Source organism: Mastomys coucha, unplaced genomic scaffold (genome assembly GCF_008632895.1).
Source record: "Mastomys coucha isolate ucsf_1 unplaced genomic scaffold, UCSF_Mcou_1 pScaffold5, whole genome shotgun sequence".
NCBI classification, from domain to species: Eukaryota; Metazoa; Chordata; class Mammalia; order Rodentia; family Muridae; genus Mastomys; species Mastomys coucha.
This window is the reverse complement of record NW_022196911.1, coordinates 95,655,065-95,680,721: the sequence shown is the minus strand read 5'-3', so window position 1 is coordinate 95,680,721 and position 25,657 is coordinate 95,655,065. Positions and strand designations below refer to the sequence as shown.

General features: G+C 42.3%; 4 protein-coding genes and 1 long non-coding RNA gene across 7 annotated transcripts in view; 4 read left to right on the top strand and 1 right to left on the bottom strand.

The window, feature by feature from the left end:
* Nucleotides 1-11,755, top strand: part of LOC116077698 (keratin-associated protein 2-1) — a 47,965-nt gene extending 36,210 nt beyond the window's left edge. The window contains exons 1-2 of one of the 2 annotated variants that reach the window (XM_031352419.1): nucleotides 10,551-10,570; nucleotides 10,889-11,755. In XM_031352419.1, coding sequence (XP_031208279.1) covers nucleotides 11,001-11,396 — 396 coding nt within the window. In that variant the 5' untranslated portion in view covers nucleotides 10,551-10,570; nucleotides 10,889-11,000 and the 3' untranslated portion in view covers nucleotides 11,397-11,755. Of the gene's footprint in view, nucleotides 1-10,550; nucleotides 10,571-10,888 lie in introns of those variants that run through there. The other variant, XM_031352420.1, reaches the window with a different exon arrangement.
* Nucleotides 3,191-3,758, top strand: LOC116077692 (keratin-associated protein 4-11-like). Of its 2 annotated transcripts, XM_031352410.1 has the most exons (2): nucleotides 3,191-3,376; nucleotides 3,443-3,758. In XM_031352410.1, the coding sequence occupies exons 1-2, from the start codon at nucleotides 3,255-3,257 to the stop codon at nucleotides 3,756-3,758; spliced, it is 438 nt and encodes a 145-aa protein (XP_031208270.1). In that variant the 5' UTR covers nucleotides 3,191-3,254. The 2 variants fall into 2 exon arrangements, with proteins under 2 accessions (XP_031208270.1, XP_031208268.1); XM_031352408.1 differs by having other exon boundaries at nucleotides 3,191-3,758.
* A 2,321-nt stretch (nucleotides 11,756-14,076) lies between the features above and the next one.
* The window catches only part of LOC116077705, a 57,810-nt gene continuing 46,229 nt past the window's right edge, over nucleotides 14,077-25,657 (bottom strand). The window contains exons 2-3 of the long non-coding RNA XR_004113300.1: nucleotides 15,566-15,671; nucleotides 14,077-14,223 (exon numbers count right to left, since the gene is read on the bottom strand). This is a non-coding gene — a long non-coding RNA (uncharacterized LOC116077705). The remainder of the gene's footprint in view (nucleotides 14,224-15,565; nucleotides 15,672-25,657) is intronic.
* Nucleotides 15,907-16,784, top strand: LOC116077699 (keratin-associated protein 2-1). The gene has a single exon (XM_031352421.1). The coding sequence runs from the start codon at nucleotides 16,033-16,035 to the stop codon at nucleotides 16,426-16,428; it is 396 nt and encodes a 131-aa protein (XP_031208281.1). The 5' UTR covers nucleotides 15,907-16,032; the 3' UTR covers nucleotides 16,429-16,784.
* On the top strand, nucleotides 19,608-20,060 carry LOC116077700 (keratin-associated protein 2-1). The gene has a single exon (XM_031352422.1). It carries the CDS (start codon nucleotides 19,665-19,667, stop codon nucleotides 20,058-20,060), a length of 396 nt encoding a protein of 131 aa, XP_031208282.1. The 5' UTR covers nucleotides 19,608-19,664.

Sequence of the window (25,657 nt, the reverse complement as noted above, 5' to 3'; positions counted from 1 at the left end):
TTAAAGCAACACAATAGTCTGTGACCAAAAGTAAATTCCTCTTCGTGAGTCATTGCTAATCTCATTCAGGATCTATTGGTATGCAATGCTGCCTCCTTAAACCCATCCATACTTGGGGTTTCCCCCCAGCCCTCACCTCTTTGGACCATTTTCCCCATTTTCTCTCTAGGACCTTCTGAGATGGAGTCTTTGTCCAAGATTCTGTAGTGTGTAAAATTCAAGCAAAATCGGGAGGTGTCCAGAAATATTTTTGGCTAATTGATAGTTTTCCTAGCAGTAAGAGTAAAACTGGGAAGTCTGGGGCAAAAAAGAATAGGTGTTATGATTTGTTAGTGCCTCCCTTCCTAGTCCTTCCCATGGCTGTAGACATGTGAGTTGAGCAATGTGTTTGTTGACGGACATCTGCAAACAAGTCTTTCACTGCAAATCAAGTTTTCTGCAGCTTTCTACACATAACCTTTATCTGGTGACACACCACTATAAATGTCTCATAAGCAATATGAATATCTGGCTAATGGATTTGATAAGTCAACAATCACTTTTGAACTATTTCCTGTCTTTTCTCTAATCTATACAATGGCCTATTCCTATGCCTCCATCCACTCCACACACCACTATCATAAAGTAGAATGTGCTGCGTTAGAAGCTTGACACAGAGGGTCATGACATGTGAGAGGGCCGCTTAGCAGGGCAGACACCATGCAGGAGGAAACATCTCTGCTGAGCCTTGATGGGTGAGCAGCATTCCAAGAAGATGAAACACCTCCAGGGAAGGCTGCAAGCTTAGTTCTTCATACTCCCTCTGCTGCTCAGGGGCAGGTTCAGCTCGCCTTGTATTTCCTCTTGGGAAGATGTTTTGGCTTTAGGCTCTCTGTACTTCTTTCACCTCCTCTATCAGAAGAATGAGTAGTCTTCATAGAACTGTGTTAAAAACAAAAGAAACACAATACAATCACACAATGCCTGATGCACAGTGACACTTTACAAACTATATCCCCTACACAAACCCACACAGTGTCTAGTATGTAGCAACATTTTACAAACTACACTCCCACCAAGGGTACATGGAACACATTCATAAACTGCATATTCTGATTTTAGTTGTTTCATTTAAGTCATTGGAATTCTTTGTCTTGTGCCCAATGGCTTCCCCTGCCTATGTCTTATCCAACCACTCATATAAAGGAGTGAGGGCTACTTGCTCTATGCTTAGAATAGCCAGCAGAAACTCTTTGATATATTGTCAAAGTTAGGATCGCTCTCTCTCCTCTCTCTCTCTCTCTCTCTCTCTCTCTCTCTCTCTCTCTCTCTTTCTCTCTCTCTCTATCTATCTTTCTCACTCTCTCTCTCACATACACATACACCCCAAGAGTCTCTGACCAAAAGTAAATTCCCCTTCATGAGTCATTTCTTATCTCATTCAAGATCCTTTGGTATGCATAATAGCCTTATTATATAAAATATATTATTACTAATATTATATAAATATATTATATTAATAGAATATAATATATTATACTTTATATTACATGTTATGTTATATATTGTATATAATAATATTTGTGTATGTCTTTCTGGAGAAGGATTAAGAGTTGGAAAATTGGGGCTGGAGAGATGGCTCAGCAGTTAAGAGCACCGACTGCTCTTCCAAAGGTTCTGAGTTCAAATCCCAGCAACCACATGGTGGCTCACAACCATCTGTAACAAATCTGATGCCCTTTTCTGGTGTGTCTGAAGAGAGCTGCAGTGTACTTACATATACTAAATAAATAAATCTTAAAAAAAATAATTAAAAAAAAAGAGTTGGGAAATTTTATTCATCTTTTAACTATGAAACTGCACATAGGTTTTTCACTCACCAAGGCATTCAAAAAAAGTACAGAGTAGGTACAATACTTCATTAGCTTTTTGCCAAATTTATCTGCATACCTACCTGTATATATATATATACATATATATGTGTATATATATGTGTGTGTGTGTGTGTGTGTGTGTGTGTGTGTATATATATATATATATATATATATATATATATATATATATATACGTGTGTGTATGAGTGTGGGTACATGCACCTTGTGGATCCCAGGGTTGGAATTCAGGTCATCAGGCATGGCAGCATATAGACCTGATAAATCTATATAATATATTTTTATAAATATATAAATATTATATTTAAATATATATATGTGTGTGTGTATACATATACACATATACATGCATGTACCCACATACACACATGTATACATGTGTGAATATACATATATGTATATACAGATGTGTATATATGTATATATATATGTATATATACATATATGTATATTCAGACCACCAAGGAGACTCGGGGACTCAGCAGGTAAAGGCATGTGCTGCCAAGCCTAATGACCTAAATTCCAACCCCAGGATCCATACACACACATACACATAATAAGTAAATAAATACATAGGTGGATAGGTAGACAAACATGATAAATGCTAATGAAGTATGGTACCTACTCTGTACATTTTTAAATGTCATGGTGAGTGAAAAATCTACGTGCGGTTTCATGAGTAAAAGATGAACAAAATTTTCCCACTCTTAATCGTTCTTCAAAAAGACATACAGAAAAATTGAGTTTCTATTATTTCTAAGTGGTTGCACCATAGCCAAGCTCTTCGACTTCAGATACTGGAATGAGATCTGACAACTTAGGTCTCAGGTCTGCCGGTCTCCCAGATCCTCTAATGGACACACAAAACCACCATCATCCTCATGAGAGATGGACAACCTCCTTCTAAACAGCCTTTCCTTCTCCTTCCTGAATCTCAGCTGGAAGGAACGTTCCTTGAGAGCCAAAGGCATCCTGGAATTTGTGGAAGAACATTTTCATGATTTGCAAGGAATGGTGTACAGATGGGAGAAAATGCCACATTTAGAAAACAAAATGCCAGAGAGTCATATGACAAGTTGCTAGTAACAACAGGTGACCCATTTAGAAAAAAAAAATGCAAGCAGTGTTTCAGTTGCAGACATGGGAGCCATCAGGAAAAGAAAACGTCATGTTTTCTTTGTTTTCGAGTATTTAACTAGAAACATTACAATTATGTAATTAAATGATTAAGTTTTCCAAGAAGGTAAATACTAACAAGGAAATAATGATGTAGTCATATGAGGCATTCAGCGGGGTATAAAAGGGGGTGTGAGGCAAGGAGACTTCCAAACCCAATACCTTCACTCTCTCAGAAACCCACCCAGAACCTCCACCTCTGACACCATGGTCAACTCTTGCTGCGGCTCTGTCTGCTCTGAGGAGGGATGCGGCCAAGGCTGCTGCCAGCCTAGCTGCTGCCAGACCACCTGCTGTAGGACCACCTGCTGCCGCCCCAGCTGCTGTGTGTCCAGCTGCTGCCGCCCCAGCTGCTGCAGACCCAGCTGCTGTGTGTCCAGCTGCTGCAGACCCAGCTGCTGTGTGTCCAGCTGCTGCAGGCCCCAGTGCTGCCAGTCTGTGTGCTGCCAGCCCACCTGCTGCCGCCCCAGCTGCTGCCGCCCCAGCTGCTGCATCTCTAGCTGCTGTCAACCATCCTGTGGTAGCTCCAGCTGCTGTGGCTCCAGCTGCTGCCGCCCCTGTTGCCGTCCCTGCTGCCGTCCCTGTTGCCGCCCTTGCTGCTGTCTGAGACCAGTCTGTGGTCAGGTCTGCTGCCAAACCACTTGCTACCGCCCCACCTGTGTCATCTCCACCTGCCCCCGCCCCATGTGCTGTGCCATCCCCTGCTGCTGAGATCCCTGCTCTAGGCTCATCTTCTCTTACGGATATGTACCATTCTTGCATGGGAACTCAACTAGTAAGACACATGGAGTCTGTTCGACATCATTTAGCAGAATGAGCCACACCATTCCTGGGAGCCCGCCATCCTCCCCAGAATCAATCAACACCCCCTGGTTCACTTTACATTCTCTCGTTTGCTACTGTGTCTTTCCAATGTGCTGTGCTGAAATTAATCTCTAAGTTGTGACCTAAGAATTTATCCCAGTTCTCCAAATTGATTGACTTTGTAGATCTAAATTATTCTTCCCAGTAAATTAGACATTTTTCTACAGCCCTTATCTTAGTATTGACTTTATAACCCAGACCTGTGTGTTTTTCCCTAAAATGAATTTCTTTTATTCTATTGTCTCTCTTCTTTTGAATAAACTTTCTTACATATAAGAATTCACTGTCGTCTGTGTCTTCCATAACCATTGTACTCAAGCATAGAGGACTTAGGACTGGCTGGTTAAGAGCAGTCACTGCTCTTGCAAAGGACCTGAGCTTATTTAAGCAGTATAAACTCACCACAGCCCTGGGCCCAGGGGACTGGCTACCTTTCTTTGGCCTCCATGGGCAACTGCACCCCCTCCACACATATACATAGATACACACACATGCATACACACACATGCATATCCCTTCAAACAGAAAAGTAATCTTTAAAACATACTTGAAGGGACTGGAGAAATAACTAAGTGGTTAAGAGTATATACTACTGCTCTTCCAGAGGACCCAAGTTTGGTTCCCAGCACACACATTGGATGGTTCACAACTACTTGTAACTCTGTCTCTAGAAGATCCGATGTCCCCGTCCTCAGTGGACAGTTATACACACAGATACATATAATTAAAACTAAGGTAGATTTCATAAAATCAAAGATTTACATTTTATATAAATATGGTAGAAATTTAATTATATTTAAATCATTTTAAAAGATAATTGCTGTGTGACATTATTTGTATGCATGTGTCTATATGTGCGTGCCTAACATTCAAATCTGGGGAAATTTTAACTCACATCTTTGTTCTTAATTAACATACTTATGCCTTTAGTATATGATACCTTTAATCCCATTAGCTCAATTTTGTAGAAGAACGTAAAAGCAAATTTCTGAGGGGAAAAAATGTACATGCCAGTGAAATCAAAAAAAAGTCTTCTTTTAAAAATGTAATGAACCATGTGTGGTAGGGAATGCCTTTAATTCCATTATCCAGAAAAGCTGAGGCATAAGAATCTTAAGTTGAAGGCAACTGAGCTAAATAATGAGTATTAGGCCAAGCAGTGCTAGATAGCAAGGCCATGTCTCAATTAATTAATAAACTAATTAATATAAAATAATGTCCTCAACTTATTTCAATTAATGAGGCAGCACCTCAGAATTTATAATCACAAAGTAAGTTGTATTACTCATGGAGTTGTGCTGTGAAGAAATTCATATTTTTGTTGTGTTTTCATGGGCATGCGACTCATCTGGAGAGCCTGGAATGTTCAGAAAGTGGCCTTTTGGAGTCTTTGCATCTCAAGCATTTCCATTCTTAATATTTTAACAGATACACACCCTTCAAGACTGGAATCCTTAAGCTCTTATTCTCTTTTTAAGTAGTTTAAAAATTAGGTCATAGTAGCCAGGGGTGGGTGCACATCCATTTCAAACAGACCGTATTCTAACAGCTCTTAAAGACGTGAAGCTCATCCGTGACTTAGCCCACGGTGGTGGTTTGAAAATAACCCCCATAGGCTCATAAGGAGTGGCACTATTAGCAGGTGCCGCCTTGTTGGAGGAAGTATGTCACTAGGGGTGGGCTTGGAGGTTTCAGAGGCTTCAGAAGCACTTCAGAAGCAGTGGCTTTCTCTCTTCCTTCTGCCTGCCCATCCAGATGTAGAACTCTTGGCTTCTTCTTTAGCACCACGTTTGCCTGCACACTGCCATGCTTCCAGCCAGGTCAATAATGGACTAAACCTCTGAACTGTAAGCCAGTCCCAATTAAATGTTTTTTTTTTTTTTTTTTTTTTTTTTTTGTAAGACTTGTCATGGTCATGGTGTCTCTTCACAGCAATAGAAACCCTAACTAAGACACCTGCTGATGCAGCGATCATTCTCATGGTCCAATTACCCTTGAATAGCACCACAGCTGGAGACCAACGCCTAACACAGAAGCCTTTTAAAGGTGGCATTCTTTCGCACCTGGGTCCTTGAGGGATGCTCACCCAAACCATTTGTCAGCTGGATGCCCAGCCTTTCATCTGTTCGTGGGTCATTCCAGAGAGAAGGATGAAATAAATGCCAATGCCTGAGGCTCGGGTCCCATAACTCATGTAGCATCAGTTCCACCATGTCCTTCTGGTCCCAGCAAACTGTTAAACCACAGCAGATGTGACACCTCTGGCCAACTAGGACTCAGACAGACAGAATCTGTGACAAGCTGATGTTAACCTTTCCGATCCTTTCCTCACTGTCTTGCTTACAGCAGCTCTTCATGTGGGTGAGTGGGAGCCTCACTTGCATAAGTTAGGATTGGAAAATCGTGGCTGTAGTTGTTCACAAAGGAGAGATCACAGGTGTCCAATGCTTTTCACATTTAATAAGTGAAATGAGGAGGATGAGAGCTCCAGATTGCCTGTGGATCTGAGCACCTGAGACCAGCTGCTCATGGGAGGTGGGAACTTCTTGATAGTTAGAATCTGGACCACCCCACACACTGAGGGTGTGGTAAGATGCAAAATAATCATGAATAAACAAAAATTGCACTGTCTTCTCTGCTGCCTTGATCACAGCAAGAATATCTACTTAACTGAGATGTGCTGAAACTGCACAAATGAACCCCACCAAAGCTCATGAGCTATTATGGGTTAGTAGGACCCTTTGCTCTCAAAAAGGTCCTTTCACTAAGGAGTGCCAGGCCATGGCATTAGATGACACCATTTTCACTGCCACCTACATGATTTGTGTGGCTTTGAAGAGGAAGTCATGTCCATCACTATAACACCGAACACACTAAATAGGGGGGGGGGTGAATGTTCTAACAATCCAGACATAATTGAGATTGCCAGTTCATTGATTGATAAAAAGTAAAACAATAAGCTGGGCAGTGGTGGCACATGATACTAATCCCAGCACTCAGAAGGCAGAGGCAGAGGCAGAGGCAGTTGGATCTTTCTGAGTTTGAGGCCACCCTGGTCTACAGAGTGAGTTCCAGGACATCCAGGGTTACACAGAGAAACCCTGTCTCAAAAACCAGAAAACAAAAATAGAAACAATAAGGACATTCCTAGAGCCAAGGAATATGAAACTTCCTATAGGTGGAACAAAACCTGTACAGTATTAAATCATGACAAATAATGGTACATTGGGTGGGGAAATAGATGGCCTATATTATTTCTCACAATGGTTTCCAGTTTCCTACAAGTTCTCTAACCAGAGACAAATCAATGTCTTAGCTTTGGATGCTGACATAACCATCTGAAATTGGATTTGAAACCCACATTAGCTTTTAGACCTCAGTGTAAACACAGGGCTTATTCTTCTCCCATTAAATCTCTCCAAAGAACAGGACTTCTCTTGATCAATGGACCTAATTTTTTTCTAGTTCTCCCATCTGTGTCAGGGGATTCCCATCAAAGTCTCAGCTTTTAATGGGCTTGAAGTAACGTCACATGACTTCTGTAAGAAGAGAGTAAAATCCCAGCTCTGAGAGAATGACTCACACCTGTAAGTTGCAGCACCAGTTCACACCAGCTCACACCAGCTCACACCAGCTCACACCAGCTCACACCAGCTCACCAGTCTGGTCTCCAGTTGCTTACAAACCCCACAGAATAGCAATTGACTTTCTTCTACCATTTGGATTCTCTTTTCTTTCAGTTCAGAAATTTATTAATTTAAAAGTTATATACTGAATTTCTTTAATTCTGGTGACAAACAGAACTTACTAACCCATCTCTCAATGATTCTCTTTTCCCAGGAGAAAATTTTATCCATCGGTCATTGGAACCATTTTTATTTAATTTAAGCAATGAAATAGAATTTCAAAGGAAATGTTTAATTAAGAAAACATCTACTTCTGAGGTTAAGGAGAAAGCTCAGTTAGGAAAATATTTGCCATACAAAGACCTGAGTTCAGTTTCCAGAACCCATGGAGAAAACGCTCAGCATAGTGGTACCCACTTGTAATCCCAGCACCAGGTGGAGAAGGGAAGATCCCTGGTACACACTGCTCAGTCACCCTATGCAGTTTGATAAGTTTTAGGCTAAGTGAGAGAACCTCAAATGAGCAAAAGGCAGATGACACCTGAGGAACATCACTCAAGGTTGTCCTCCTGCCTCAGTGCATGGGCATAACATAGGTGTGAGCGCATGCATGTGCACACACATATACACTCAGGAAGACATCTATTTTCATAAAACTGTGTTCTTAATATTTTGGGCTTTGTTCTGTCTTTTGGATCACAAACTAACAAGAAATAGAAAGTGTGAGCTTCTAAACAGAAATCAGGCTGTTTGATAACTGATGACTCTGGACTATCTGGATGAATAGGGGAAATAAAAAGGAATATAAGCTGTTTATATGAATATAGGCCACAATCTCACTCTCTAAAAGGCATTGTGTAAGCAGCCCAGCAGAGACTACTAAAATAGTTGATTCTTAATTTCATTAGATTATCCAAACAAAGACCTAATATGTGTCTGTGGGCTCCTCTCTCTGGCAGAAGTGGGACTAACACCTAAAACATAGGACAATTCATTAGATTTTTAACTTCAAATAAAAAACAAATACTTTGAAAATGTAAATATAGGTCATCTACACTCAGATACAATTATTCCTTGCTTATCCTGTTCTTGCATGGGTCTAGAAAATAGATAATTTCATTTCTGAAATATGACTCCCTTAATTCCTAAAGCCCCAAACTAACCTGTGACCAGAAGCCACGCCCAGTTTTAAATGAGCCAAACTGACCTGCAGACAGGTAACCAGGAAATAAACACTTATTATTGTACTTGGTGAGAGTTTGCAGATTCTTGTTATAGACCATATTTGAATACAACTAACTCAACCATGGTCATAATAAACTAACCCAGTATGCCAGTCAGTGTGCAAAGACAGGAAGATTGTTTTCCACAAAGACAGTAAAAATTAAGTGATGTCCAAGAATATATGCTAGGTTAAACTTGGATTTTTAATAAGTTTTGTGGTCATAAATTAATAAATTTGGAGGCTAATAGATAAAACTTAACGTATATGGACAGTGTAAAGTCAATTTATTAGCCTTAAGTTGTAGGATGATTCCACTGTTTGCAAACATCATTGTTTAAACATAAACTTACCAGTGAAGCACAGCTGACTTTGCATCCAGACTCTATAAGTAGATAGCTATGTGATCTCAGGAAAATTAATTACCCTGTATAAGCTCCAGGTTACTCTTCCTTAGGGTGGAGGTAATAGTAGCCACCTCCATTGATTATTATGGTAGTTAATCAGTTATTAAAATATCTGTTAAACCGTCCATGGAACGGAGGACATACTCATTGAATGGCAACTTAAAGTTCCCATGTGGTAGGCAGAAAAATGGCCCCTGAAACATAACACTTGTGAGTGAAATCCATTCAAGAGCATAACCATGGTAAGCTGTTCTTAGAGTAGAAGTTTTTAATAAAAACATGCTATGAAAGAAAATGGGATTCTCTCTGATATTATGATGTGAATCACCCATTCAAATGACTAAGGCCAACAAAATCTCCATAGAGGCTGGTCATAAATAAAAAGGCTATTATATGAACAAACTCGGAACTATTTTCCTTCTTCCAGATCATAAAGCAGTACAAAGGAACCAAGGGGGGAAAATCTTTGCAAGTTTAATGAATTTGATAAAAGTCACAGCTGTGTTTCCACGACGTCGTTCACATACAATAGAGCTAACGTCCTCATGATGTCAACAAAAATCCTCACCATTAAAACTTGAGAGGAGTCATTTCAGGATAAATTACATCTAAAGAGCATTGAAGTCGGGTTGTTTTTATTTTTAACATTTATCATGTGTTTGTGTGCGCATGTGTGGGGGTGGGTGAGTTTACGATCAGGGAGACAGACAAGAGTGCCAACAACATGTTGTCCTTTGATGACCTTCAGAGAAAACCTTCTGGGCTTGGTCGTCAGCCAGGAGTTACCTGTTTCTGTGGTCAAAAGTTTCCCCACTCTTCTGATGGCATCAGTTAGCAATCCTACAGGAACATAAAAGGAAACGTCCTACTCACTTCGATAAAATGATGGTTTACCGGGCTATAAGCATAGACCTTAGGGCAGATACAATTTACTGATAAGTAAGGGAACTTACAACTCAGATCTCACACTGCGACCTCCCTGTGTGACCTTAGTAAACCCTAAAACTTCAGCCCCAAGAGGGAGGGGATGGGCCCACAGATTCTCCACAATCCTTTCCCAGAGTCTACAGATGCAGTGACTAATCCTAAATAAATCCCAAAGATAAAAATCTTCAGGAATCTCTGAAGCAGGTTTTAGGATCAAGGTAGAAGTTGAATCCTGAGGACAAGAAGGGCATTCCAGGTCAATAAGAAAACAACAGCCAGGACTGGAAAACCCTGATCCTCAGCAAGAGAGAGTGATCAAGCCGGTGTGACAGGCTACAAATACCCGTGTGGTCCTTCATCACGTGTGAAACCACACACTTGCCAGAAATGCATCCTGGGAGTTCTCTGGGGAGCAGATGAGGATGGTCTGGCTTAAAGTATTAATGTGCTGCTGTCATGTTCATGTGTACTAATGAGGTAAGTCGCTGCTTGGGTGGCAAGCCAGGGAGTCTTTGAAGGCAAAATGATGACATCAAGAGCCAAGGAGAGAGTGGTTAGATCATATATGGTTTAGAAAATAAATTCTTTCCTCTTTGATGACTTAGAAATATTTCAAACTTATCATAATTGAATCCAGTGTTTAGATTCAGTAAGAATAAACCACAAAAGAAAATAAAGGGGTATTTGTGATGTGTATGCATGATATGCAGTGAGGCAGAGACAAAAATACCATTAGTCAATGCTAACTCTTCTCTTAATTAGCCAGAGGATTTACAAGAATGATCATGTGCCTAGGGTCATCAGCACTGTCCAGGTATAAAAAGGGACCCGACCCAGAGGAGACATCACACCTGAGAACTCCCAACCTCTCTTCACTTCTCAGCCCCACTCCAGCCCAGACACCACCATGACCGGCTCCTGCTGTGGATCCTTCTCCTCCCTGAGCTGTGGAGGAGGCTGCTGCCAGCCCTGCTGCTGCAGGGACCCCTGCTGCTGCCGCCCAGTGTCCTGCCAGACCACAGTGTGTCGCCCTGTGACCTGTGTGCCCCACTGCACCAGGCCCATCTGTGAGCCCTGCCGCCGCCCCATCTGCTGTGACCCCTGCAGCCTGCAGCAGGGCTGCTGTCGCCCCATCACCTGCTGCCCCACCTCTTGCACAGCTGTGGTCTGCAGGCCCTGCTGCTGGGCCTCCACCTGCTGCCAGCCCATCTCAGTGCAGGCTCCCTGCTGCAGGCCCCCCTGCTGCCAGCCTGCTCCCTGTCGCACCACCTGCAGGACTTCCCCTTGCAACACCTGCTGCTGAGCTCCTGGCATCACCACCAAAGACATGCCTTCCCCCACACACCAGTTCACTTCGGCTTTTCATCAAATTCAAAGAAAATATTTTCCCCTAAAGGTGACAAGTTAACATCCTACAAGCCTGGATACCATGTGAAATAAGAAGATGTCATCCCTATCCCATTCCAATTCCCAGACATCTGTATCAGCCAGATGTCATTTGTTGTAGATGGTAAATCACCTTCAGAAGTACCCAGAATGGACTGGACAAGTCCATGTTGAGCCCTTGTGATTCAGACAGATCAAATCCTCACCAGTGTCTCTGTCATGTGTTGTTCACTGTTTCAATAAAATGATTTTCCTGGCATAGCAAATGCCATACTCCTGTTTCATTCATTAGTATGTGTTATTAGTATGTGCAGATGAACAGGAGTCTAGAATCTGCCCAAGAAAACTGAGTTCATTTGTCTCAAATATTCTTTCACCTACTTAGCTCTGATTCATTTCTAAGAGTCATCTCAGTCTCTCCAGAAAATGTGTCCTAAACCTCATCTTATGCGCATGTGCACATCTACGTGCGTAAAATCAGGCTATATTAGGTGCCCTGGTCTACTCTGGTATCTTCCTGAGCTGTCCTGCTCTCCCACACAGCCCTGCGCCGAGGTTACTTTGGTATCTTCCTGAGCTGTCCGCTCTCCCACACAGCCCTGCCCTGAGGTTACCTCCTTCTCTGCATCTGTGGAGGAGACTGATTTAGCGGCTTTGTCTGTACAGAGGTAGCTCTGTGCTTAGGAAAAGGCCAGTGCTTGGCTCCCATTTGTTAAATGAAACTAAACTGCAAAGGAACCGCCTTTACAAGAATAAAAACAAGAGATATTTACTTAAAGCAAAAGTAAACAAAACAAAACCAAAGCAAACTAAAAAACCAACCAACAACACAACCTTTCATTGTATATAACTTACTTCTCTAGCTTTTAGCTTCTGTTATAATTCCCTTCAAACAGTGACAAGAGCAACTTGGAGAGGAAAGAGTTTGTTTCATTGTTCACGCTAGTCTGTCAAGAGGAGCCAAGGGCAGACACAAGAGGCAGGATCTGAAGCAGAGGCCACGGAGGAATGCTGCTTACTGCTGGCTCCCTCTGGCAGCTAACTTTCTTGAGTAGTTAGGCCCACCTACCTAGGGATGGCATTGTAAAATGGGAAATTGAGAACTTTTCAATATAGATCTCCAGAAAATTGAGCTACTTCTACCATTCACACATCAAGTGTTCAGTTCAAATCATTGTGCTGTTATACTGTGTCAGAGCACCTCTATGCCAACTAAACTTAAAACAAAATGCTCTCAAGTTCAAATCAAGACATTTGAGGGTCAGAGAGAATTCAGGAGAAATCGTACCTACACCTTTCAATTTTTTTCCCTGAGATATTTCACATGTCCAGCAGAAATATATTTTCTAAGTAATGCCAATATACCTCATATCAGATTAATATGGTCTCCGAATGAGGGAAATCTTTAAAACTTGCTACAGTTTTAAAATCAGTAGAAACAAGCCTTAGACCCTAGGACTTCCAAGGAGGGTTTAATAACCAGAGCAAAGAACAGCATGAATCTGAAAGCCTTTCTCTTGTAACTGCCCATTCAAGAGAACTTAAAATCTAAAAGCAATAAGAGGGTCCAAAAGGTTGGTTTAATTTTCCTGACTTTAGGCAGATAAATATTTAAACTTAAGGAAGATTAGCTAGATATATGGTCGACAGATTGTTTATATATAATTTTACAATCTGTGATATATACATGTACATTACATACACAAACATACACACACACACACACACATACACACACACATACTTATATACATATGCTACAGAAACAAATTCACTAAGTTCCCTGACCACTGCTTTTCTGTATTTAAATTTTCTGAAATTTAACTATCTTCTCTTCTTGGTTAATTATATACGTGTTTGGTTAATCATATGCATCTGTTTGTGTGGCTAAATCAGCCTGTGAAGAACTCCAGACAGTGATGACTCCACTTGACAGATGAGCAAACCGTGGCTACGAAGACGTCATTTGCCTGAGCTACGGCTCTCTCTTCCCTCGACCTTCCCCATCCTCATTTCTGGTTCCTATGACCAGAGGATATCTTAAAGATTCCTACTAAGAATGGATTCTCTATGAAAAACATACTCTGTTTTCAGAATTTTAGATATCCCCTGACATCTAGAACCCCCGAAACTAGTTCTTGAGAGGACACAGTCTACCAACAGTCACCATCATTATGTTCTTTCCCAATCAAACTACAAGTCTTACAATTAATTCTCATTATCCTTAAAATGTGCATGTTCCCACTGATGATTACACTGTTGCAGAATGCTTGGAACTGGAATAATATGAGATTAAAAGCTCAAGTCATAAAGTTTGGGGACACTCCCCTTGCAACAAGTCCATCCCTGACTGTGTGTCAGAAAGAGCTCTCGAGCAGAAAAGCCAAGAGCTGTCATAGGATCTGACCATGGTGGCATTCTGGCGTCCTTGCAGGGAATTGTGTCTGGATAAGCTGAACACAACTGTTCACAAACGATCCAACATCACCATGGGCTATGAAACAGACATACAACCTGTCTTCCACGGGAAATGATGTGGTGAACAGAAAGGGCAGTGTTACAACTGCATAGCTCCTACCTGCAATTTGGGGTCTTGTACTAGTTACTCCTTGTTGTGACAATATTCCTGACTGTGTCAATTGGAAGAAGCAAGGCTTTTATTTTAAAGTGCAATTCCAGGTCATGGTGCATCATGGTCGGGGAGTCCAGGTGGCAAGAAGTTGGAGCAGCGGGTCGCAGCACATCTGTAGTCAAGATTAGAGAGCACTGAGTTAGTACATGCACTGTGGGGCTGGGCTCACACTCACTTTCATTTACTCCAGAGCCCAGGCCGTAAAACTTTGCCACCCACGTACAGGGTCAGTCGACCCACAGCCAGGGTCTGGCTTCCTCCCTCAGTTAACTCAATTAAGGAAACAACACCTAGGCATAACCGCAGGATGACCTAACCTAGACAGTTGTGACTCGTTTCCAGGCTGATTCTCCACCGTGACTAGTTAACAATCCAAACTAGCCATCACACACACTCAGAGGCCAACTTGACCCCAGAGTCCTCAGCAACCCTTGTCCAATGCATTCAGCAGCCTCCAAAACCTTGACTTATCTCCAGTATCTGTTTATTGTGATGGTGATACATAAAGTCCTTTACTCGGTCACTACCCCACTAAGTCTCGTCCTTCAAACAATCTTATCTCATATTTTATAAGCAGTCACAGTTCTCAGCCAACAATCCACAGTATTGACTACAGTAAGATAATTGATTCCTCCTCAAATATTTTCAATAGATTTTATTAAAACTTTTTATTTTGTGTGTGCGTCCACACGCATGCCTGAGGGTGCAGTTGTGTTATGGTATATGTGTGGAGGTCAGAAGACAACTTGTAGGAGTCTGTTTTCTCTTTCCACCTTGTGGCTTTCTGGGGGTTGAACTTGGGTTGTCAGGCTCGGTGGCAGGAGCCATCTCACCAGCCCCACAATAGATTTTGAAGAATTTAGTGTCCCATGCCTCTGTCACACTTAGAAAGCAAGAAATATAATAACCAAGAAACAAATTCAGAAGACAGGCATGAGTAAAACCTTCACTTGGTTTGGTTTTATTGACCTTTAAAAAGTTCTTCACCGGGGATGGAGAGATGGCTCAGGGGTTAAGGCTGCTCTTCCGGAGGTCCTGAGTTCAATTCCCAGCAACCACATGGTGGCCCACAACCATCCATAATGGAATCTGATGCCCTCTTCTAGCCTGCAGGCATATATGCAGGTAGAACACTGTATACATAATAAATAAACAAATCTTTAAAAAAAAAGTTCTTCACCTCAATGCCTTTTAGTTTTAGCTTGTCTTCCTACAAATTGTCACTACTCTGTGGTAAGAAATTTCAGGGCCTAGCTTTTTTCTTCTCCATCCCCCTAATTGCCCTGTTCATATACTAAGTGTCTCATGAGAGATTTCCAGTTATGGGACAATTCAAATCCTTTCTCAAATACCACTCTTATGTTTTGGCAACTCTGTCTCCAGGAACAAGTTAATAATCTATTTTCCAAAAGCCCTGGGTCATATTTTCCATAACAGCATAGACACACACCTACTTTTATGAGCCATCTTGGCTCTTCAGGAATTGTTACTGTGTCTGGATGTCAATCAGAGCTCAGGCTGGTGACTCATGTGCATTATAGCCTCACACCTCCTCAGAGACTGTGAACAAAGGGAAAGTGACATCACCAGTCTGTCTTCTGGACTTTCAATCTGTCGCATGGTCTAGCCTGGGAGGATTGACTAACAGATGAGCAATAGTTCTGATGATATAAGCTACAAGGTGTTCATTCCAAGGGAAATAGTAGAAAGCTGGAAAGCAAAGCATCCTTGCAGATACTGGATCTGTTGCTTGGCAACTGAGTCCAGAGCTCTCTTTTCATTGGGTAACCAGGAATCCAGGAAATGGCCTTTCATCAGCACTGTCAAGGTATATAAAGGGACCCGACCCAGAGGAGACATCACACCTGAGAACTCCCAACCTCTCTTCACTTCTCAGCCCCACTCCAACCCAGACACCACCATGACCGGCTCCTGCTGTGGATCCTTCTCCTCCCTGAGCTGTGGAGGAGGCTGCTGCCAGCCCTGCTGCTGCAGGGACCCCTGCTGCTGCCGCCCAGTGTCCTGCCAGACCACAGTGTGTCGCCCTGTGACCTGCGTGCCCCACTGCACCAGGCCCATCTGTGAGCCCTGCCGCCGCCCCATCTGCTGTGACCCCTGCAGCCTGCAGCAGGGCTGCTGTCGCCCCATCACCTGCTGCCCCACCTCTTGCACAGCTGTGGTCTGCAGGCCCTGCTGCTGGGCCTCCACCTGCTGCCAGCCCATCTCAGTGCAGGCTCCCTGCTGCAGGCCCCCCTGCTGCCAGCCTGCTCCCTGTCGCACCACCTGCAGGACTTCCCCTTGCAATACATGTTGCTGAGCCATCTAATAGGCATCTTCGTCAGGTGAACAGAACTCTTCCTGGTCCTGATGGAGCAAAAGAGAGGCACCACCTTTGCAGCCCATCTGTTCTTCCACAACTCACTCAACCGTAAAGGCTATCAAATTCCCCACATACGTATGCACCTGGTCATCTGCATAGCTCTAAACATCAGCAGAATTCTTGGCATCAGAAGCACATATCAGCAAAAGTCAAGTTCCTTCATGAAGATCCATCCCATTGAGTCACAGTAATTTTTTCTTATTTCAAGGTTCAGACGGGATGTTTTCAGCATGGTATTTTTGTGCTGTGGTTTTGCATGATGAAAAATAAAATTTTATTTCTGGTGAAGCACACACACCCTTTTCGTATCCTTTCTTGATATGTGAAGCCTCATTTATGTATAAATTACACTGTTCAGAATGGGGAGACTGGAAGGAAAATGTTCCTAACATCTATATCTTGACCTTTCCCCTCCCACTCCCAAGAGCATTTGAGGTGCATGGTCTATAACGGTGAAAAGAAGTTGAACATTTCAGATCATCTAGCAGATGAGTTTTCATCTTTAAAGACACAGACTTTGGTGGTAGTGGGACAAAAATAGTGAGGCAGATCTTTGATCTTGAATATGACTGGAGAGTGGTCCATACACACGAGAAAATGAAGAAAGTCCATGTTACAGCCCTGCTCACTTCCCAGCATAGGAAACTATGCCATGGTCATATCACCTAGCCCCGGAACCCCTCGCCACTGAGTTCCTGTTTACTTCCTAGATCAGTCTCTTCTCTCATCTCCCTCAGCCAGCAAAACCACAGCATCTAGGTTTCCAATGTGGCTGCTGATGAGAAGAACAGAATAGTACAGCCTTGGTTAGAATCTCACATGCCATGTCACTGAAACAGTATTGATGTGGGTTCAGATGGTGTATACTAATTACTAATTAATGATATAATCAGCTGACTACATTAACCCTTTGTTGGGCAGTTTCAGGGCTGTCAGATATGCCAGTCAAGAAGGCCTCACCACTGGCTTTTGGTTTATTTTTTATTTTATCTATTTATTTGTTGATCGATTGACTGATTGATGCTTTCCTTTCCTCCTCAAAAAAAATGCCATCTACTAAGCCAACATGGTAGCACATGCCTTTATCCTCAGCACCTAGGAGGCAGAGACAGGTGGATTTCTGTGAGTTCAAGGCTATCCTGGTCTCCAAAGTGATTTCCAGGACAGCCAGAGCTGTTACAAAGAGCAACCCTGTCTTAAAAAGACAAAAACAAACAAAAAGAAAAACAAACAAAAAGGGGCATCGACCATAAAAGTCACTCTAGAGAAAGAAAAGATGCACACAAATGACAAAATCAGAGCTAAAAAAAAAGTGATGTAAAAGTTTTGAGTCTTTGGAACCAAATATAAGTGACTCTTTAGAAATGTGCAGCTCGTATGCTTAGCCACACCTACTGACTAATGAGAGAAGTCAAATAAGGAAGCTTTGTGAGGGGAGGGTCTTTGTGAGGGGAGCTCTGGTTCACAGGTGAGCCCTCCAATTCTGGATTGTAATTCATTCCAGATATATAGTCAAGTTGACAACCAGGAATAGCCATTACAGTTCACCACTTTAAAATAATCTCTAAATATCTCTGCTGTAGTTCCCCTCAGTACTTTCCTTCTGAGACTTATAGGAACTTGTGTTTTATCTTGCTGTGTTTTCTCAGACAGATGACACTGTGTTTTCTTCCACATTATTATTACCGGCACTCCTTTGTTTCTGCAGTAACCCTGCACCTGTGTCAGCAACACTGGCTGCTATTGTGCTGAGTGACCCTGTAAGGGACAGTGCAAGCCGGAGGACAGATGGCAAGGAGTGAACTGGAGCCTTCAAACACAGATCTAAAGCCGAAATCATTGCAGAGAAAGAACAGACACAGGAGCTGTAAAATAATGATGTAAGTTTTGTAGAAGACCTGAGAGTTTGACTCAACTGAACATCGCAGTTGATTCTGTGGGTGGGAATGAACTTCACGAGGTGTTGGAGATACTAGACATAAACAAGATAGAACCTAAGACCAGTTTGTATTGAAACTAGCTAGGACTCTTCTATGAGGGGATGGAAGTCTCCCTGGATGGGCTCAGGGTCTTTGACACCCTCACCCGTTTGGTGGCTTTGTTCAAAGTGTCCCATGACCGACTATATCCAATTGTGACTCTGTTTGGAGGCATGTTTTAGAATTCTGAGAATTCTCAAATTATGTGGGACTCAATTCTTGTAGTTTCTGGAGATATTTGGTAAGACAGAATGTGTGCAGATGACTCTGAAAGTGTCACAAATAACAATTGTAAAAGTAAATGCACCATTAAAATTCTTAAAGTAAATACTTCATAAGACCTGGTCACGTGGTCCTCATCATTAGTTCTGCAGCTTGGTGGACTTGTGAACAATACTGGGGCACATATTTGGGGGGTGAGTATTGGCTGCAGCACTTACTAATGTTTGACATTGAGAAAATCACTTTACCGACTCTGATATAGGGACATTGAGAGATATAATAATCCCTACATTGTAGGAATATATAAAGAGTAAATTAATACACTTATTTACTTAAGCCTGATGTTTGACACAGATAGCATTGAACAATACTAAATAAAAATAGTAAGCTGTGGAATCCCCTTTGGCTTAGAAAAGTAAGACTCTGGAAATCAGTAAAGGTGTATCCAAGGCCATTGAAAATACAGACCTACAAGGGTGTGTTCCTGGAGCTCCCGAAGGAGACAGAAATTTCTCTCACAAAACTCTGGCTGTAAAAGAATGGAGAAGGAACAGCAAGATGATTTGCTGAATTCACTTCCACTATGAGGTAGTAACCCCAACAGCATGGGAGCTCTTTTGCGACATCAAAATACCACCTGGTAAAACTATGAAGGTAATTAGCAACTTTGAAGTTAGAGCCATTAAGTTCATATTTGAGCCATAAATAGCAAAATATAATGAGCTGTCATTAGGTAAGGGACATAAATAATCTTTTACAAGGTCCTGAGCACTTAAAACATGTCCAGAGAACTTACTAATCCACCAATGCTCTTCCAGAAGGAACAAGCCCAAAACAAGGAAATTGTCCTCTGTCCTGGGGTTCATCAGCACTGTCCAGGTATATAAAGGGATCCGACCCAGAGGAGACATCACACCTGAGAACTCCCAACCTCTCTTCACTTCTCAGCCCCACTCCAGCCCAGACACCACCATGACCGGCTCCTGCTGTGGATCCTTCTCCTCCCTGAGCTGTGGAGGAGGCTGCTGCCAGCCCTGCTGCTGCAGGGACCCCTGCTGCTGCCGCCCAGTGTCCTGCCAGACCACAGTGTGTCGCCCTGTGACCTGCGTGCCCCACTGCACCAGGCCCATCTGTGAGCCCTGCCGCCGCCCCATCTGCTGTGACCCCTGCAGCCTGCAGCAGGGCTGCTGTCGCCCCATCACCTGCTGCCCCACCTCTTGCACAGCTGTGGTCTGCAGGCCCTGCTGCTGGGCCTCCACCTGCTGCCAGCCCATCTCAGTGCAGGCTCCCTGCTGCAGGCCCCCCTGCTGCCAGCCTGCTCCCTGTCGCACCACCTGCAGGACCTCCCCCTGCAACACCTGCTGCTGAGCCAACCTACTTTACCACTAAGGATCCCTGGGTGGTGGCCAGGTTCATCCTGCTGTCACTCAGGACCTGAGACATCTAGTCTGCAAACTGTTTCAACCTACACATCGAAGACACTTTCTTTTAGGGCCCCTTTCTGATAGAGAACATTGCTCCCTCTTTGAACTCTGATCTAACTCGTCTATGATATTGTCTGTTTTCTAATAAACTCAACATTCACAGCACAGCTATCACAAGTGTGGTGATGTTTTCCTTTGGTCTATTGTCTCAGTCACCACCTGTTCATTATATAATCTAAATTCCACCCTCACCAGCCAACTAAGAACCTACCTGCAGTGACCAGCCTTTTAGTAAGCTGTGTCCAGGCAACATCTGCATATCCAGCCTGGTGGTTGTTGAACACACACCTGTTGGTACATCATGAAAGTCTGCAAAGCCGAAGTGGGAGAAACCCTAAGGGACATCTGCTGAATCATCTCTGCTTTGAAGAAGATAAATGGCTAATGGGTAGGAAATACATTGGCTATTAATGGAGGTCAGGTGTAATTGTAGTTATAGGTGTCAACAAATTACCTCCCAGAGAATAGGCAATTCCCAAAAGTCAACCTTGAAGTCAACTCTTGTGCTCAGTGGGGTAGAAACGGAAAAAGCTTATTCATCCTCTGCAAGTCCTTATGTCTCCTTTGCTTATTTCCAGTGTGAATGCTGCATTCAACACGAATCTCCTTCTATGGGCTTCAGAGGAGACATTTAGAACTCTATTGATAGTGCCATCTCTTAGGGATATTAAGTCTGCAGTGGCCTTCCATATCTGCTTAGCTTTGTGCTTAGAAAGTGATGATAATAACATTTTTCAAGTAAATACATCCCTGTTCATTGGTATGCTTTTATTGTACAATTACTAGAAATGTGGCACTGAGCTCACCCCACTGAAGGATATACCAAGGATGAAGCAAGAGACCATGCTGTATGTAGGGAGATGATGTGTAAAAACTAAACATATTGCATACCATAAGCAACATAAATATAAAGAATTAATCAGCTAAGCAGCTAAGATGGTCTGGACTTACAGTCCCAAAATTTGGGAGATGAGGACAAGAGAATCACCAAAACTTTGAGGATAGCCTAGGCTATATAGCGAGGTCCTGTAAGTGAGAGGAATGGAAGAAAAGGGAGGGAGATAAAGAGAAACCAGGCATGGTGGTACTCACCAGTAATCCCAGCACTATGAAAATGGAAACAGGAGGATCAGGAGTTCGAAGCCAATGATGGCTACATGGTTTGAAGTCTGCCTGGATATATGAGCCTGTCATCCTTTCACTCCTGCTCAAACAGGAGAGAGAGAGAGACAGAGAGAGAGAGAGAGAGAGAGAGAGAGAGAGAGAGAGAGAGAGAGAGAGAAAGAGTATTTAAATGGATGAAGATGATAAACCTACTAGGAAATACCACACAACTGTCCATGATATATTCATATTATAAAAAGTAAGCTGCAATATATGAAGCCATTTGGGGGAAGTTTTTTCTTAAATAAGCTATATCTGTTTATGCCTAAGTTATAATATTATATGAAAACCTAGTCATAGTTGATAGAATTCAATATCTTCTTTAGTTTTTTAATTATATAATTTTTAAGTAAACACATGCTTTTACTATGAATTAATACAGTATCTAAAAGCTGTTATTGGAGGTAAAAAGAGGGTAATAGAATTTATATATTATAAAAGCAAAAAAGGGAATTATTTAAACAGGGGAGGGAAGATCCAGAAAGATAGTAATTAAAGCAAATAAGTATATGATAATATCCTTAATATTAAAAGTATAAGGATATATACTAAATACAGTATATATTCCAGTAAACATCCCAGTGAGACCAATCTCTTTGTGTACATACCAAAAATAAAAATAAAAAATTAAGTGTTTTAAGAAACTGTTTCCGCCGGGCGGTGGTGGCGCACGCCTTTAATCCCAGCACTTGGGAGGCAGAGGCAGGTGGATTTCTGAGTTCGAGGCCAGCCTGGTCTACAGAGTGAGTTCCAGGACAGCCAGGGCTATACAGAGAAACCCTGTCTCAAAAAACCAAGAAAAAAAAAAAAAAAAGAAACTGTTTCCATGCTGGAGAAAACATTTAAGTCACTTCCAATTATCTTCTGATTTACAAAATTTACCTGTTCATCAGTCTCATTGAATGTACAGCAGTGTTTTCTACTGTTAAATAATTCCATATATATATGTATATACCTATACATATATATATATATACATATATATATTCATGACACTGTTGTTGAATGGAGTTCTATGATTTCATAACCAAAATATATTGCCCATCACCACTAGGAACCTTTCTAAATTCTTTATAAACCTTTTTCTCAAAGACTTTGTGTTGCTGTGTGGGGAGGTTTGCAGTAACATACATGGTCCACAGCTCTGACTCATACTTGGCCTCTTCACTCAGCAGGAGTCTGATTCACCTGAATAAACACTTGGAAAGAGTTTTTTTCTTTCCAGGTATATTAATTCTACTTTATGATATTAAGAAAACACACCACTAAATATTCACCTTATTGGATGAGAATCCTGTGGCAGCTGCACTGGCTCACATCAAACATGCTGACTTTGTTCTAAATTCAAATTTTAATGTCTATTATACACCAAGATAATATGACCTCTGTGTGTGTGTGTGTGTGTGTGTGTGTGTGTGTGTGTGTATTCACACATGCATGTTTATTGGGGGCATGAACCTTGGGTGTTACTTCTTAGATGTCATCGTCACTAGTTAAGGTAGACTGGTAGCGCAGGGCATCTGTCTATCTCTTCCTTCTCAGCACAGGATTACAATAATGTGCTACCACACCTTGCTTTTTTTTTTTTTAACATGGGCTCTGGGAGTTTAACTGAGGTCCTGATGCTTACAAGCCAAAGCACTTTACCCTGAGATAATGCCCTTTCCAATCATGTAATCTTTTAAATACATTTTTTAGGTAGCACCTCACTATACAGTTCAAGCATTCCTCAAACTAGAAATGCTCCTGCTTCTGCATTCTGAGTACTTGGATTACAGGCCAGCAAAGCCAGCTAAAAAACATTCATTCATCTAATGACGATGAGACATGAAATGTCTGACTCTGCTCTAAGTTCTTGGTATTAACTCATGTAATCCCCATGGCAACCAGATATGCACAATTACATGACCCAAGGACACAAAGCTGGTGAGTGGCTCAGCTTCGTGTGAGTTTGAGTGATAAGTGGTTTCAGGTAACAGCATCTGTCTTGCTGCCAATGCCAGAACAAGCAGTTAAGTCCTCCCAGCCCTGCATCATGGATGACGAGAACATGAACCACATGTCCAATGAGAATGGGCTAGGAAGCCAGAGCAAGTATGCTACAGTAACAAAAAGAGTCTGAAGACTTTGATAAGCCATCCTCAGACTCTCCTTGTAGATCGCTATATGAGGAAGAAAAGATCCCTGTGCGGTCACTGATGAGAAGTGTATGTAACAGAAAATTTTGTCTTTAAAGGTTGCTGTTTTGTGTCTTTAGAGGAGACTCCCAGTGCAAAAAAAAAAAAAAAAAAAAAAAAAAAAAAAAAAAAAAAAAAAATCACCATGAGATTCCATAGCAACAGGAAATCTGATTATCAATGTGCACCAAACATACAAGTGTTTATTTATGTTGTTGTTTTAAAAAGGAAGAAGAAGGAGAGGGAGGGGAAAGGAGAGGGGGAAGAAGAAGAAGAGGAGAAAAGAAGAGGGAGGAGCAGGAGGAAGAGGAGGAGAAAGAGGAGGAAGAGGAGAAGGAGGAGGAAGAGGAGGAGGAGGAGGAGGAGGAGGAGGAGAAGGAGAAGGAGAAGAAGAAGAAGAAGAAGAAGAAGAAGAAGAAGAAGAAGAAGAAGAAGAAGAAGAAGAAGAAGAAGAAGAAGCCACCTCCTGTGTGTGAACAAAGGAAAGCTTTTTAAATCATGTGAAGAACCACTAGCCATAAGACATATCTACATTTCTCCCTCCTCTATCTCTCTGGTGGTGGCAGTATATCCGGTCAATTCACATTTTTTCTTTTGAGGTGATGTCTCATGTAGGCCATGCTGACTTTGAACTTGCTATGTAGCAGAAGATTACCTTGTACTCCAGATCCTCTTGTCTGTGCCTCCCAAGTACTGTGATTGTAGCTATGCATCTATGCCTAGTAAATGGGATCAAACCCAGGGCTTTGTGGGTGTTAGGCAAGCATGCTACCAACTGCACTGTATGTAGTTCCTTTAAAAGTAGTTATGTTTTAGTTACTACTGAGGTGACTTTAGATCCTGGGGCCCAAGACACACTTGTGTGTGTGTGTGTGTGTGTGTGTGTGTGTGTGTGTGGTAGGGATCATCCTAAAATCACCTAGATGCTGCCTCAGAAGTTATAGGAATATTTGCAAAACTGGAAAGTAAGGAGACCCATCCTGAAGAAGCATATCCAGTGTGTTTTGAGCAGAGACACGGTATTACACAACTGTGGGGCAGCCTTCCTCCCATGAGAGATGTATTGAATAACACCTAGGCATCTCTAGGGGAAGAAAGCTTGTATCTTTTCTACTTTATGATAGTCATAGGATATCAAGGAATGGGGGAGGGGATCTCCCCACAGCATTTGTGCTATGGAAATAGCTCAGTAATTAAAGTTCTTGCCACAGAAGAATTCCTATCTGAGTTAGGACCTTTAGACCCATTGTAAAGGCTGGGTACAGCAGTGTGCATCTGTAATCCCAGCCATGAGGGGAGGTGAAGACAAGTGGATCCCTGGAGTTCATTGGCCAGAAAATTTGGCTGAATTAGTGAGCTAAATTCAAGTTCAGGTAAGAGATCCTGTCTCAAAAAAGTAAGGTGAAGGCCAAGAAAAAGACACGGACATGGACTTTTGGCTTCCCCAAATGTGCATGTACACACATACACGTGTGTGCAATGTACTCACACATACACCAACACATACATAGAAAAGCCATGTTTCCAGTTAGGCATGATGGTGCACATCTGTAATCCCAACCTTTGGGCAGCTGGAGCAGGAGGATCATGAGTTCAAGACCAACCTGGGATACACAGTGAGTTTTTGTCCCGGCCCGAGGGACGGTAGAACGGGAACTGGGGGACCACTGAAAGAGAATGAAGGGACAAGAGATGCAAAGAATGGACAGCAAGTCAAGAAGTCTGATCAAGCTGACAAATGTTTATTGTTCCCACACTTGGTTATATACTCATAGAAGTAGGATATGGGGTAAGGGGAAAGAGTAGGGTCACTTTGTCTCTGGGGAATGCAGGTGTTCTCAAGACCAGGATATTGGCTAGGTAAAAAGTTCAGCAAGGGGAACAGAACAGAATAGGTTGCTAGGTACCTGTCCATAAGATCTATAGGTTCCTGTTCCCAACTGGGGTAGTAGCTAGGCACCTGTCCGCAAGATCTATAGCTACTTGTCCCACCTGGGAGCTAGTACTTCCCACAGAGGCAACTGGATTAGTTTTCATTGCTAGACACCTGACCGCAAGATCTATAACAGGTTTTCTCATAACAAAATGGCTTGCTAGATACCTAACAGCAAGATTTATAATTATTTGTTCTCATCTGTGC

Coding starts and splice junctions, on each gene's coding strand:
- LOC116077692 (XM_031352408.1), top strand. CDS start 3,255: ATGGTCAACTCTTGCTGCGGCTCTGTCTGCTCTGAGGAGGGATGCGGC.
- LOC116077699 (XM_031352421.1), top strand. CDS start 16,033: ATGACCGGCTCCTGCTGTGGATCCTTCTCCTCCCTGAGCTGTGGAGGA.
- LOC116077700 (XM_031352422.1), top strand. CDS start 19,665: ATGACCGGCTCCTGCTGTGGATCCTTCTCCTCCCTGAGCTGTGGAGGA.